Source organism: Coffea arabica, chromosome 7c (genome assembly GCF_036785885.1).
Source record: "Coffea arabica cultivar ET-39 chromosome 7c, Coffea Arabica ET-39 HiFi, whole genome shotgun sequence".
NCBI lineage: Eukaryota > Viridiplantae > Streptophyta > Magnoliopsida > Gentianales > Rubiaceae > Coffea > Coffea arabica.
Window position 1 is genome coordinate 9703937 of NC_092322.1, and position 12578 is coordinate 9716514.

At 35.8% G+C, this 12578-nt stretch overlaps 3 protein-coding genes across 3 annotated transcripts; all 3 read left to right on the forward strand.

The window, feature by feature from the left end:
• Positions 1-4742: 4742 nt before the first annotated feature.
• LOC140010108 (plasmodesmata-located protein 7-like) lies at positions 4743-6401 on the forward strand. The gene is made up of 3 exons (XM_072056448.1): positions 4743-5620; positions 5808-5921; positions 6035-6401. The coding sequence occupies exons 1-3, from the start codon at positions 4876-4878 to the stop codon at positions 6040-6042; spliced, it is 867 nt and encodes a 288-aa protein (XP_071912549.1). The 5' UTR covers positions 4743-4875; the 3' UTR covers positions 6043-6401.
• A 2827-nt stretch (positions 6402-9228) lies between these two features.
• Positions 9229-10148, forward strand: LOC140010485 (15.7 kDa heat shock protein, peroxisomal-like). The gene is made up of 2 exons (XM_072057688.1): positions 9229-9617; positions 9736-10148. Exons 1-2 carry the CDS (start codon positions 9485-9487, stop codon positions 10041-10043), a joined length of 441 nt encoding a protein of 146 aa, XP_071913789.1. The 5' UTR covers positions 9229-9484; the 3' UTR covers positions 10044-10148.
• Positions 10149-11163: 1015 nt separating this feature from the next.
• On the forward strand, positions 11164-11951 carry LOC140010486 (uncharacterized). The gene has a single exon (XM_072057689.1). The coding sequence runs from the start codon at positions 11285-11287 to the stop codon at positions 11678-11680; it is 396 nt and encodes a 131-aa protein (XP_071913790.1). The 5' UTR covers positions 11164-11284; the 3' UTR covers positions 11681-11951.
• Positions 11952-12578: the final 627 nt, after the last annotated feature.

The following is a 12578-nucleotide window of genomic DNA, read 5'->3' on the forward strand; positions in this document are numbered from 1 at the left end:
TATTATTACTTTATTCTCTTAAACTATGTTACTACTATCAGTTTACTCCCTAACGCTATCTTTTAGTCACATTACCGTTATAAGTAATTTAACTCAACATGTTAAAAAATTTTGGACAAAAATACACCTTTATTCTATAGTGTTATCGCATTGTTATTATTACTTTATCCCTTGAAATTATAGTGATACAATCGCTTTAATTCCTAATATTATTTTCTAAACATTTTATCTCATCGTTAATCTAACTAGTATGGTAAAAAAATTTTAAATATATTTACCATATTTATATATAATTAAAAATAAAAAAAAATTGGAATAGTTATTCTTCCTTTTTTTCACTTTAAGAGATCCAAAAATATAAAAATAAAAGGATTTTTTTCAAAAAAATTTTCACATTTATTGACACTAGGAAAAGAAAGGGTAGGAAAGAAGAAGACAAAAAATTGGATTTTGCAAAGAAAGAAAATAAAAAAAAGTCTAATATTATCGTATTACTTTAAGGTTGTTAGGATTAGAATTGGAATTTGGTGATAAATAGAAAAGTGAAATACTTTTAAAATATAAAAGTATTTAATTCTTTCTTATTTGTATTTTTTTTTTAAAAAGAGCTCTGTCTCTCTCTCCCCCCCTTCCTAGGCCTGCCAACAGTTCGGATCCGTGAAATTAATGTGGGTATGGATAAGAATTTAATTCCGTTACCTGGACCCGGATTCGGATCCGTTTTGTCAAACAAAAAAATGGGTCAGATACGAAATATAGTATTCCGACCTGTATTAGACCCGGATCCGAATATAAATGGATTAATAATTTAAAATATGTATATTTATCAATATAATTTGATTAGGGTGATGTATTTGAGTAAAGTCAATTTGATTTATTTTCTTATTTGATTTTTTTTGTATTAGTTAGAAATTAGTGTACAAATATATTTTTTTCTCATTTTTATTAGAAATTGTAAATTTTCATAATTTTTTTTCGGGTAGACCCGGACCCGGATCCAAGACCCGTCGGATTCGGATCCAGAACATAGAATAGAAGACCCGTCAGATAAACGGGTCGAATTCGGATCCGATTTGGTATGCCGGGTCCGGAATAATGAATTTCGCCCCGGACCCGACCCGTTGGCAGGCCTACTCCTTCCCCTCCCCTTCTTTCTATTTTTTCAATATTAATAAAATTGTCAAGAAAAAAGAAATTAACATTTTGACTTTTTTCTTGATACTAAAAAGGAGAAGAGTCACTTTAAATTTTTAATTATTTTTATTGTACAAAGAGAAGGATATTTTCTGTTAAAGTTTTTTAACTTGTTAAATTGATTTAATGGTGGGATAAATTTCCTAAAAAATAACTATAGAGGGTAAATTGATAGTGAGATTATAGTTTATGAGGGTAAAGTGATAATAATTTTAAGGGTTAAGTATGTCTTTTCACTTTAATTAACAAACTCCATTAAGTTTGACTGTTAATCTTGGGAATAAAATGACTAAAAGATAACGTTAAGATGAGAATTGATAATGACACCGTACATTAAGGGGGGGGTAAAGTGACAATAACCTGTCTGTCATTTTAACCTGTCTCAACTTCTTCATGCTGGAGATGCTTGAGAATGGGCGCCGGGTAAGGCCCTGTATCCTTAAGAATGGGCCCGTCCACCATTTCGAAGTATGGAGATTTGTAACTTTTTATTCCACACTGCGAGAAATTACAGAGATTAATATCATACGTGCCCAAAGCTTTGAAAACTTAACGGATAAGATTTTGGATTTAAGTGATTTAAGTCATATATGCACAAAACTTGCAAAACTTGACAGAGAAGATATTAGATTTATGTGTGTTTGTTATCATTTAACACTACTCTTTTAGTGATATGATGTATTTACAAAGACGAATCCATGGAGGCGTTACTGCTCCTCGAAGTTCTACAAATTCATGTTTTATTTCTTTAATATTTTGAGAATTTTCAATGTTTCCTCTACGTATTTATCTATTTGCGACCCCAAAGGTTTTTTAAAAAATTCTTCGTACATATGCATATGCTCCCTCAAATTAGATGCTCTAGTCCTATCACTGTTATATGAGATGAAAAGGTTTTTAGAAAGATTTTTTTTTTTTAAAAAAGTAGTAATTAGGAAACATGTTTACAATACATCCAAATGATGTGGTATCCAAACAAGAGGTATGATAACATCAATTTCTGTGTGATTAGGCAGAGAATGCTGTTCTCAATTTACCCAACCTTGATGTCTCATGATCTCATCTCTACACATACAAACATATCTTAGTCCAACAAATTATTTGCACAGGAAATGACCCCCCCACCCCCCCCCCCCACCCCCCGGCGGGTGGTTGAGACTTGAGAATGCTGAAAATGTAGTGGCGCAGGCTGCAACTGTACATAGGCAGTAGTAGCGCGTTGACGTTGGGTTGTGGAGGGACCCTTATCCTAATCAGAAAGGGGCCGGAAAGTGACAAATGGTTCGGTCGGAAGTTCTACACTTCTACTGGCCATACTTGAATCCAGAAAGCTTCACTGCAAGAAAAGTTGAACTCAGAGACAAACTGCAATTAATCTATAAACGACACTCCTGATTGTGACATTCTTTGTTACATCTCATTCTCTCCTTGTTTCTCATCAGAAAGCAGGGCTAAATTTCCTCCTACGCACTCCGAAAAAGGGAGCTACATAACTGAATGATCACATTACACATCATTTCTTCAAGAAATTACAACCCCTGTAAAGATGAAATGCCGAGCAATATTTAGATCAGTAGTATCTATCATGCATTGCTGAACTCTTTCAGATGTAGTGCTTTCTTGGATGGTTATAAGAATTCAAACGTTGCAATTTTCAGCTTTAATTAGCACAAAATGTGGAATGATAACCTGTAGGGGTGTGTGGTAAGGTTGCTTGTAACTAATCTTTCACCAAGCTTTGGCATTTATATCTGGTAGAAGGAATGGGGCAGAAAGACTTTCTTGCATGAACCCTCAGTAGTCACTACAACCTCTGGAGTAGTAAAAAATTAGGCGAGACAAATAATAGTACAGATCTCCTCCTGTCTCCCCTCTGTAATTGAGTGCAGCCAAAATTGATTTTTAGGTCCACCAACGTTAATCATTGCTAGCCCTTCCTCTCTTCCTCTGTGCATGATCTGTTAACCAGGCTAACGTCTTAAGTTCGCTTTTCAAAACCAGTTACTACGTTGAACTTCTGGAAGAATGTCTACATAATTTTCCGGAGAATGTAGTAATATCTGGTTTGGAGGTTTACCTTCGACCCTCATACAAGCACAGTTGGATTTCTCCTTTTTCATAGGAATAGTAGTGTATATTGTTATCGTTAGATCAAATATATATTTCTTTTATTTTTTGCTTTTTTTTTTTCTTCTCTCTGAAATTACATATCAATAAGGTTGTTCGGTTGGCTACTGAAAATCATGGCTTCAGTTATAGTCAAGGCTAATCTCTCTTAAATTGCGCACAATAACTTTACTATAATGTCCTAACTTTATTCTTTTAGATGAAACAATAGGATAAAGCCGCTATGGCCCCTTTCCCACAAATATTCCTCGATTGGTTTTCTTTCCTTTTTTTTTTTTCTTTTTGATTCTTTTGTGGGACAAGTATTAACCGTCCTAGGCTGTTTATTGGCTATTGTCATTAAAGGAAAAAAGAAAGAAGATGAAAAAGAAAAAGCAAGAAAAAAAAAAAGAACACGTATAGACAAAAGCTTATTAATTGGATCATTCAATAAGCTATATTAATTGTTCAAGTTTGTTTTGAACTTTCAATAAATTAAAAATTCTGTCACAAATTTGCTTATGCACTCTATTAGCCCATGTTAGATGAACTTTTAGCAAATTGACCTCGAGACACAAGATTTCATGTTGACTAACATTTTTTTTTTTTTACTAACATATAAAGAGCTAGGTAGCTAGTGGTTGGTTTTGTTTTCATCCGCACAGACATTTTCATTTTTATAAAATTATACGAAACTTACAATGCGTTTGTTCTCAACTGATTTTGAAAACTTGATTTTAGCTTACGATTTTTGAAAACCAGCTATTATGTTGTATTTTTAATTGAATTTAGAAAAAAACTGATTTTAGATTTTTTGGGCCCAAAAAACTGATCAAAAGCAGGTTTTAACACACTTTTAAATTCTAATTCTGGCTTACTTTTTCATATAGACAAAATTATCCATTAAATTTTAACACAATTATTAAATTAATTAAAAATTAGATAACTTTTTTCACCTTTCTATTTTCTTCATATGCTCGTCTCATTTTCAGATTCATCTATGTGTCCCTTGATTTTCTCACTAGCATTCAATCTTCATAATAAAATTAATTAATTACATAAAAGTCATTTAATTAGCACGAAATTCAATTATGTAGCACATAATGGTACCATAGTCATCCTTTTATCAAAATCAATTTTTTAACAATAGCCTACACATTTATTAAAATGGATTTTTTAACAATAAATGAAATCACATGAGTTTATCTTGAAAAATCTAATTTTGAAGAATCAATTTTACAAAATTAGAATTAGTTGAGAACAGACCCAATAACAATTGTAATAAAACAAATTATAATTCAACAATCCTAAAATGTTCCTAGAAATAGTGAAAGGAATACTAACATATAAATCTCATAAACAAAAAACTCATATGCACTCATGCAAAGGTTGATTCAAAATATTATTAATTTAGTATTAGCCTAAGCAAACCTTACCGTACCACTAAGCATATAAAGACCTACAAGACTTCATCACAGCACTTGTTGTTTAACTACGAGAAGGATAACCAGAGCCACTTCTTGCACTGCATGCAAACCTCATAACCTCCCAAACCTTTGTTTCCCTATCATCAAAATGGCCACCACAGCCACAAAACTCCGTCGTTTCCTCCCCCTCTTCCCCATCTTTCTTTGTCTCTTTTCCCTTTTCATCATCCCTTCTCATTCCTCCTTAGACTCTTTCATCTACGGTGGCTGTTCTCAGATAAAATACACCCCAGACTCGCCCTACGAGTCAAATTTAAACTCACTCCTCACTTCCCTGGTTAACTCAGCCACTTATGCAGCTTACAACAAATATTCCGTCACGGGTTCTAGCCCACAAGATGTTGTCTACGGGCTGTATCAATGCAGGGGCGATTTATCCATGCCTGATTGTGCCACATGTGTGACTCGGGCAGTGAGTCAATTCGGTGGCTTGTGTCCGCAGACTTGCGGTGGAGCTCTACAGTTACAAGGGTGCTTCGTCAAGTACGATAACAGTAGCTTTATTGGCCAAGAAGATAAGACTGTCGTGATGAAGAAATGTGGACCGTCCAATGGTTTTGATACCGATGCAATGAACCGTCGTGATGCGGTTTTGGGGAGCTTGGGTTCGGCTGGTGGGCTGTACAGAGTTGGTGGGGCTCAGGATATTCAAGGGGTAGCGCAATGCGTCGGGGATTTGAGTATGGGACAGTGTCAAGATTGTTTATCAGAGGCAATCAAGCGGTTGAAAACTGAGTGTGGAGGAGCTGTTTTTGGTGATATGTTTTTGGGGAAATGTTATGCTAGATATTCTACCAGTGGAGATCATGCTTTTGCAGCAAGATCTGATCATGGTTAGTAATCTACTAGTAATTTTGTGATTTTCTGCTATTACAATTTCACTTTCTAGCTAAGTTGATTTACTTTAAACCATGGTTGGTTACAATTTGCTCTCTTCTAAGTGCATACCTGTCTATCAGCAGTGGTATTACGCAACTTGCAAGTAATTTTTGGACAATCTTCTCTTATTTGATATTACAGGATCTTCTCACAGCGATTCTGAGAAGACATTTGCAATTATTATTGGACTATTAGCTGGTGTAGCTCTAATTATCATATTAGCAACTTTCATGAGAAGGACGTTTGGTGAAAATGGTAAGTTTTGCGAATTAGATTTACCTTGATCACTTGTCTAATTTTTCCTAGCATTTGATATCCAATAATTTGATAACTTACTTTGATTCTTTTTCCCTTTTCCCTTTTTGCAGGTAAATAAATAATCATAGAGCCCTCGTGCCAAAGTAACCTGGAATCAACCAAGAATTTCAAGAATTTTTCTTCTCCGACTTATTTTTTTGAAAGCCATTTTTGCTTTTCTCTTTTGATGTCGCCCTTCACCTGCGTTTCTGTTTGGGGATTTACTTTATGCTTCCATGCGAAAGGAGTTACAGATCGTGGATGAAATCAAGACGGAAAAGATGCCTCTAGATTCTAGGGATATGTGTACTCTGAAAGCAAAATTCCAAGTTAAAGATGGTTAAAAGAGGGATGCAAAGATTCCACCCTTTTCTCCACTTCAACAAAGTTGTATCGTCTAATGTTAAAAAGTGGCATATTCTTTTGTAAAGGAGCAAATGGCGTAGTCTGTATGGTGCTTTTCATCCTTTTATCGTTCAATTGTCACAGCAATTTTTTTTTCCCTGGCTGGCATTTCTTGTTCATTCAATTGACTTAGGAATTGCAAAATGCCTTTTTCTGATCAGTTTGAATGAGAGTCCTTCAAACCTTGCCTGCAGTGCCTTGAGAAATTAGTGCAATATATTCTAGACCACCACCACCACGGCCGGCAATTGCCACAAACACCTTGAAGCCTTGAACAAAATACTGCACTGCCTGCAAATTTTATCTTAGTAGACATAAATAGCCAAACAACACATATTCCAAGCATTGCAAGAAAACCAGAAATATGAAGGCATGTATGTATAGAAACAGAGAATCACGGAAAACAGAGATCATCAATAGCATGCGCAAGGTGCATAAGATCAAGATGTAGATGTACTGTGACTATTTAAGAACCTTTGGAGCAAAGGCCAAAGACAAAAGGACACTGCAAAAGCTGACTTGATCACTTGCTAATTTGCTAGTTGATTTTGTGGGCAGCATTATGATACAATAAGTCTAGGCATTTCCTGGAACTTAGAGCGAAATCCTGTAAGTTTCAGGGTTATCCCCTGCTTAAAAGCTAAAAGGAGCCTAAGCTTCTGAAAATCTTCTGCTATAGCTGAGGCAAAATATTCTTGATTGGGGTACACGTTGGCCAAGATTTTCATCAGAATCATTACTTCATGCGGATGCAACATATATATCCTTCCTCCGTATCTGAGTTCTGAAGCTCAAGTCCATACAACGAAAATCTTATGCAAACATAGGACTTCATGGACCATACTATATATTACCGAACGTGTAGATGAAACTTTCATGGTTCTGTCATGCTAAAATTGGCAAACAAACATTTGCTCATGGTTGGCTTTTGCATGAGGCTACTAATTACAGCCAAAGAGGGAAAATAAATCTCAAAAGACTTTTTTTTTTTTTTTGTGAAATTATTATATGTTTAGACCCCTAGGCAAAAGAATATGGAAACCTTCTTGTTCTATTATTTGGCACCATCTTTGTCGAGCTTAAATATAGTGGATGACATGCAGGCAAACTTTTGACTAAAGTTGTTCTTTTTATGGTACTTTACAGTCTCATATAAAGAAGAATGATTCTGCATATTCTCTCACTAATTATCCAAAGCTTTTTTCAGATAATACTTAAACAAACACCAAGAATTGATTAATGGGAGATAAAACATAAACTTTCATGGAAAAAAGCAAGACCGCTCATGCATGTAAAAGCTTTTAGAAACTGTAGAAGACAACCGACTTCGCCATCATCAATCATCTCATCAAAAGGACATAACTCTATGCATGGCTTTGTGTTGGAATGAGACACCAGCCAATATGGCGACCTATTGCTGTAAAGCTCAAATGCCCATGTCAACTTTCAATATACAGAAAATTTTAAGGGGTTTAAGCATCTTCAAGCATAAGTGTGTGTGTGTTTAGTAACTGTTTCTTTTCTTCTTGCTTTCCTCTATTGATCCTCTTACTTGGAGATCATGCTGAAGCTGTTCCTGTTCCTGTCTAGAGGGGTAGTGTATGATTGGGAGAGATTAATAAAACCTCAATAAAAAAGTTGTATCACTATGTATGACTGATCATCCGTTTGATGAGACTTTTGAATCATTCACAAGTTGGATTTGAACAATTAAATTCTAGTAATTCAGATGGATTGATAAATAACAACAATGACAATATTTTAGCTTTGATTCTTGATGAGTTACCTTTGTAGCTAAGGAATACACAGCTGTAACCTTTCCCTCCATACTAGCCTTTCCGGAGGACCATGCACCTACTTTAGAAGATATCCAAAAGGAAGAAAAACCAATCAAATTTCTTCCAAAAAGAGCATTAACCAAAAAGGGAGAGTAAGGAAGGAGAGCAATGATCAACATTTCAAGCACGAAACTTTCCCATCAGAACATGATTGATCCATATTCTTTTTGGAACAAGGAAATATATGTGTACATGGACGTTTTTCACAACATACGTAATGATATATTGGCATGCAAGGTACAAAAGCTTTACAAAATTGAGGAAGCAGGAAAAGTCTTTTCCTAATAATGATTTCAGAGATCTCAATCCCTAGCAAAATACTCATTCACGGATCAATTTTTTACTTTCTAATAAATTTCCTTGGTTCCTTTTTTTTTGTTTATTTTTTGTTTGAGCTCACCTGCACTAAATGATTTTAAAAACACGAAATGCCTAACCGATAAATACAAACGTGGAATCTCCTAAAAATCCGGAGGTGGCTCATCTTTTAATTTGTGCTTGTATATAAGATTTACTCATTCAAGATTAATATTTCTTATACTGACAATGTATACACTATCAATGTTTGATGAATGATAACTACGCAAAATTTGAATTTGAAATTCAATTTTTACATACTATCATGGATCCAACAGTGATAGTGTATGTACTATCAATGTATATAAAATTTACTCTATTATTAATAGTACGTCACTGAAAGTAGGAATTTTCTTTCTTTTTGTATGTGAGGCTATTGCTTGCATTTTTTCGCATGAATGATTTAAATAATTCACACCTTAGCAAATTTAAGTGGACTAACACTTGGGGCTCAAAGAATTGGGCTACCCATTAGTACACAAAATCTCTGTTCATGCTTTAGTCTCCTCAGTCCCCCATTACCTATCCAACACAATCCATTACTGAACGAGATCGAACGTTTTTCAGGCAACCCCAAAGAAAGTAGGAAGCAGACACCAGAGTCTATCAAGAATTAGAATGGGCTTATTGTTGGAAGGGTTATCCATGATATTATTGTCAATGGATCTAAAACGAAGCTCACAGAGCAATCCACATGGAGGGAAACTCTCATCTTCTCCAAAGTACCACATCCCATGATTCCCATCCCATCCCATCCCATCCCGTCAGGATAATGCTAGAAGCCTCCAGAATCCAGTCTCTCTAGAGAATCCTATACCTACCCTCTTTAAATTTAAATTGCAAGTTTCTGTTTTGCACCTTTTGGACTGAATTCCACACCCATAAAAACAGCTCGAAAGGATAGCAATAAAGCGAAGATAAATGGCTCTATTTGGTGACCCCTTCAGGCGATTTTTCTGGAGTCCCACCATTTATCGCACGACCCCAGGGTCTTCAGCCCTCCTCGACTGGATTGAATCCCCAGATGCCCACATCTTCAAAATCAACGTTCCAGGCCAGTAATAATTTCGATGGCTTGCTTCCTCTTTTTTTTTTTTTCCTTGTTTTGGGCTTCTGTAATTGATTACTGATTTTGTTCTAATTTCTTTAAACCGCGGTTTTCTTTTGAACAGGGTTTAGCAAGGATGAGATAAAGGTACAAGTGGAAGAAGGGAATGTATTGGTGATAAAGGCGGAAGCAAAAGAGGAGGGTGGTGGGCGGGGGAAGGAAAAAGATGTGGTGTGGCACGTTGCCGAGAGAGGAGGAGGGATTACAGGAAAGGCAGCTGGGTTTTCCCGGGAGATTGAGTTGCCGGAGGATGTGAAGGCGGATCAGATCAGGGCAAGTGTGGAGAATGGTGTGCTTACCGTGGTTGTACCAAAGGATACAACTCCTAAGTCTTCTAAAGTCAGGAATGTTAATGTCACTAGCAAGCTGTAGAAGAAATATGATGATGATGTTTTATGGACGCTTACAATCTCGATGTTTAAAGGGCATGTTAATGAAATCCAACATGGAATAAGGAACTGTGATGTTCGATCAAAATGTTGTATACCAAATTCTGTTCTCCTCAAGTTAAATCATCAATGCCTTGAATTTGTACGAGCAAAGCAAATTGGCTGTGTTGGAGCGAGATCAGATCAGCCACTCATTAGATGAAAAAGGGCCAAATATCAAAGCAGCTTGCAAGTAGTAACTACTAATCAAAGCTAAGAACAAAAATGGAAGCAATGGTCCGAGATCTGAATCTATCGTGTTTTTATATTTCAATCATTTTTTTATTTCATATATATCATATCATTAAAAGTGTTATAGTATTTATTTTAAATAATATTTCTAATAATACTCTATATATCTAAAGAAACGCTCTCAAAGAATCCGCGCAACTTTGAATGGTGGTGCAAGAGTTTCGAATGTTGTAGTACATGGAGAGTTTATCCAGTCGTGCGCAAGAGTTTAATGGCTTGATGAGTTAATGTAGCAACTGCCTGGATTTCTTTCGGTCATCGTGTCCTTTTTTGTTTTTTAGGGCCAAAAATTATGTGCCAATTCTTAACTTGAGTGTGACGTTTTAGACGAGAGAAGTAAACCAAAATATATTTTGAAAAGCCAAGTTTAGAATTTCTCGTTTGAATTGTTATTTTTAGAAATTTTTGAAAAAAAAAATAACATATCTATATAATGTTTGTAAAGTAAAAAAAAAAAAAGAAGATTGGTATGAACTTAATCTTTGGTGTGAGACAATTAATTATGATAAATATGATTTTAAAAATAAAAACGAACAAAAAAAATGATGACGTGTTGTACACTTGATCAAAGAATAGAAAAACTGAAACCTTGGCAACGAAGAAAAGAAGAAAAAGAGAATAAAAAACATTAGGAGATTATTTGTCCAAATATATATGCTTACATCGTCATTATAATTTTCAATACGCCTTTTTATTTTTTTAATTATTTTTTTATTTCACATATAATAAATCACAAAAAATACTACAGTAAAAATATCTCAAATAATTTACCATCCAAACGCACTCTATATATCATTTAACCGCATCACGCAAAATATTACGAATAATACTTGTCCTCTCATCGACTTCCACGCCTCCTTCCACTCTCTTCTCTTGCTGAAAAATCACAGAGATCTAATCGGCGTCAACCTACCCGAACACCCAAATACCCGAATGGCATTAGAGTGGGTGGTGCTAGGCTACGCTGCCGGAGCTGAAGCAATCATGCTTCTACTCCTCACAGTTCCCGGTTTCGACCCTCTTCGCAAGGGTCTCCTCTCCGTGACCCGCAGTCTCCTCCGACCCTTTCTCTCAATCATCCCGTTTTGTCTGTTCCTGTTAATGGACATCTACTGGAAGTACGAGACCAGACCCACTTGTGAATCCGCTGAATCCTGTACCCCATCTGAGCATCTCCGTCACCAGAAGTCCATCATGAAGTCCCAGCGTAATGCCCTCCTCATCGCCGCCGCTCTCATCTTCTACTGGCTGCTTTACTCCGTCACTGGTCTGGTTGTTCGTATCGAGCAGTTGAACAAGCGGATTGAGAAGATCAAGGCTCAGGATTGAGCGGCAATTTCCGATTTGTTGGTTGGTTTTAGTTTCTGTTTTTAAGGGAGCCCTTTTGGGAATTTCATCTATAATTAGGGATATTATATGTTATGATGTTGATTTTGACACTCGTTTACTGTTAATTTCGAATTTGGTAATCTGAGCTAGTAGCTTAAGGCCCAAGATTGATCAATCTGATATCTCGGTTTGTCTTAGTTCTCGATTATAAGGAATCCCTTTTGGGAATTTCGTCTCTGGTTAATAGTGATTTTGGATGCTTTTGTGATGATTTAGACTCTTGTTTATGGTTAATTTCGTATTGAAAATATGAGCTAGGATATTTAAGATTGAATTTATGGATTGGCGGATTATATCCATCTTTTTCTTATAACTGTGTCTATTGTGGGGCTAGTTGCTTTTGTCTGTGATGATGACAAAAATGCTGTTTGCGAAACGCGTATCTTAATCGTTTTGCTACAGTGCTGTCATTTCCGTGTGTGTGTTTGCTAATTTGCTGTTCTAGCAGTATTTTAACTTAGTTGGGCACTTGATTGCTGAAGCTCACGAAGTGTGTGTATGCTGATAGCAAAGAAGAAATATCTAGTTGGCCTCGACAGGCCTCTTACGATTTTAGTTTATATTTTCTGTGAAGCAGTTCTATTGTGTTCCTGAGTACCAAAACTAGAGCTGATGTGGTCTATATGGCAATCTCCCAGCCTAGGATGCTCGATATTTTGTTCAAGAGAGTTTTTCCTACTTCTTTCTTTTATATAAGCTCATGAAGTTATTTCATTTTATATGGGCTGGGGAATTTTCTTCAGTTCTCCTTTTTTTGTAAGGGATATTAGGAGAACTGGCAATTGATCACCCAGCTTCTGAGCTTATGGCGGATACTATGTTGCTGTTACATACGCAG

Bases quoted from the DNA above. Each gene is read 5' to 3' on its own strand.
- LOC140010486 (XM_072057689.1), top strand. From the start codon at position 11,285: ATGGCATTAGAGTGGGTGGTGCTAGGCTACGCTGCCGGAGCTGAAGCA.
- LOC140010108 (XM_072056448.1), top strand. From the start codon at position 4,876: ATGGCCACCACAGCCACAAAACTCCGTCGTTTCCTCCCCCTCTTCCCC. The intron at 5,621-5,807 runs GTTAGTAATCTA...TTGATATTACAG, and splicing joins TGCAGCAAGATCTGATCATG to GATCTTCTCACAGCGATTCT.
- LOC140010485 (XM_072057688.1), top strand. From the start codon at position 9,485: ATGGCTCTATTTGGTGACCCCTTCAGGCGATTTTTCTGGAGTCCCACC. The intron at 9,618-9,735 runs GCCAGTAATAAT...TCTTTTGAACAG, and splicing joins CTTCAAAATCAACGTTCCAG to GGTTTAGCAAGGATGAGATA.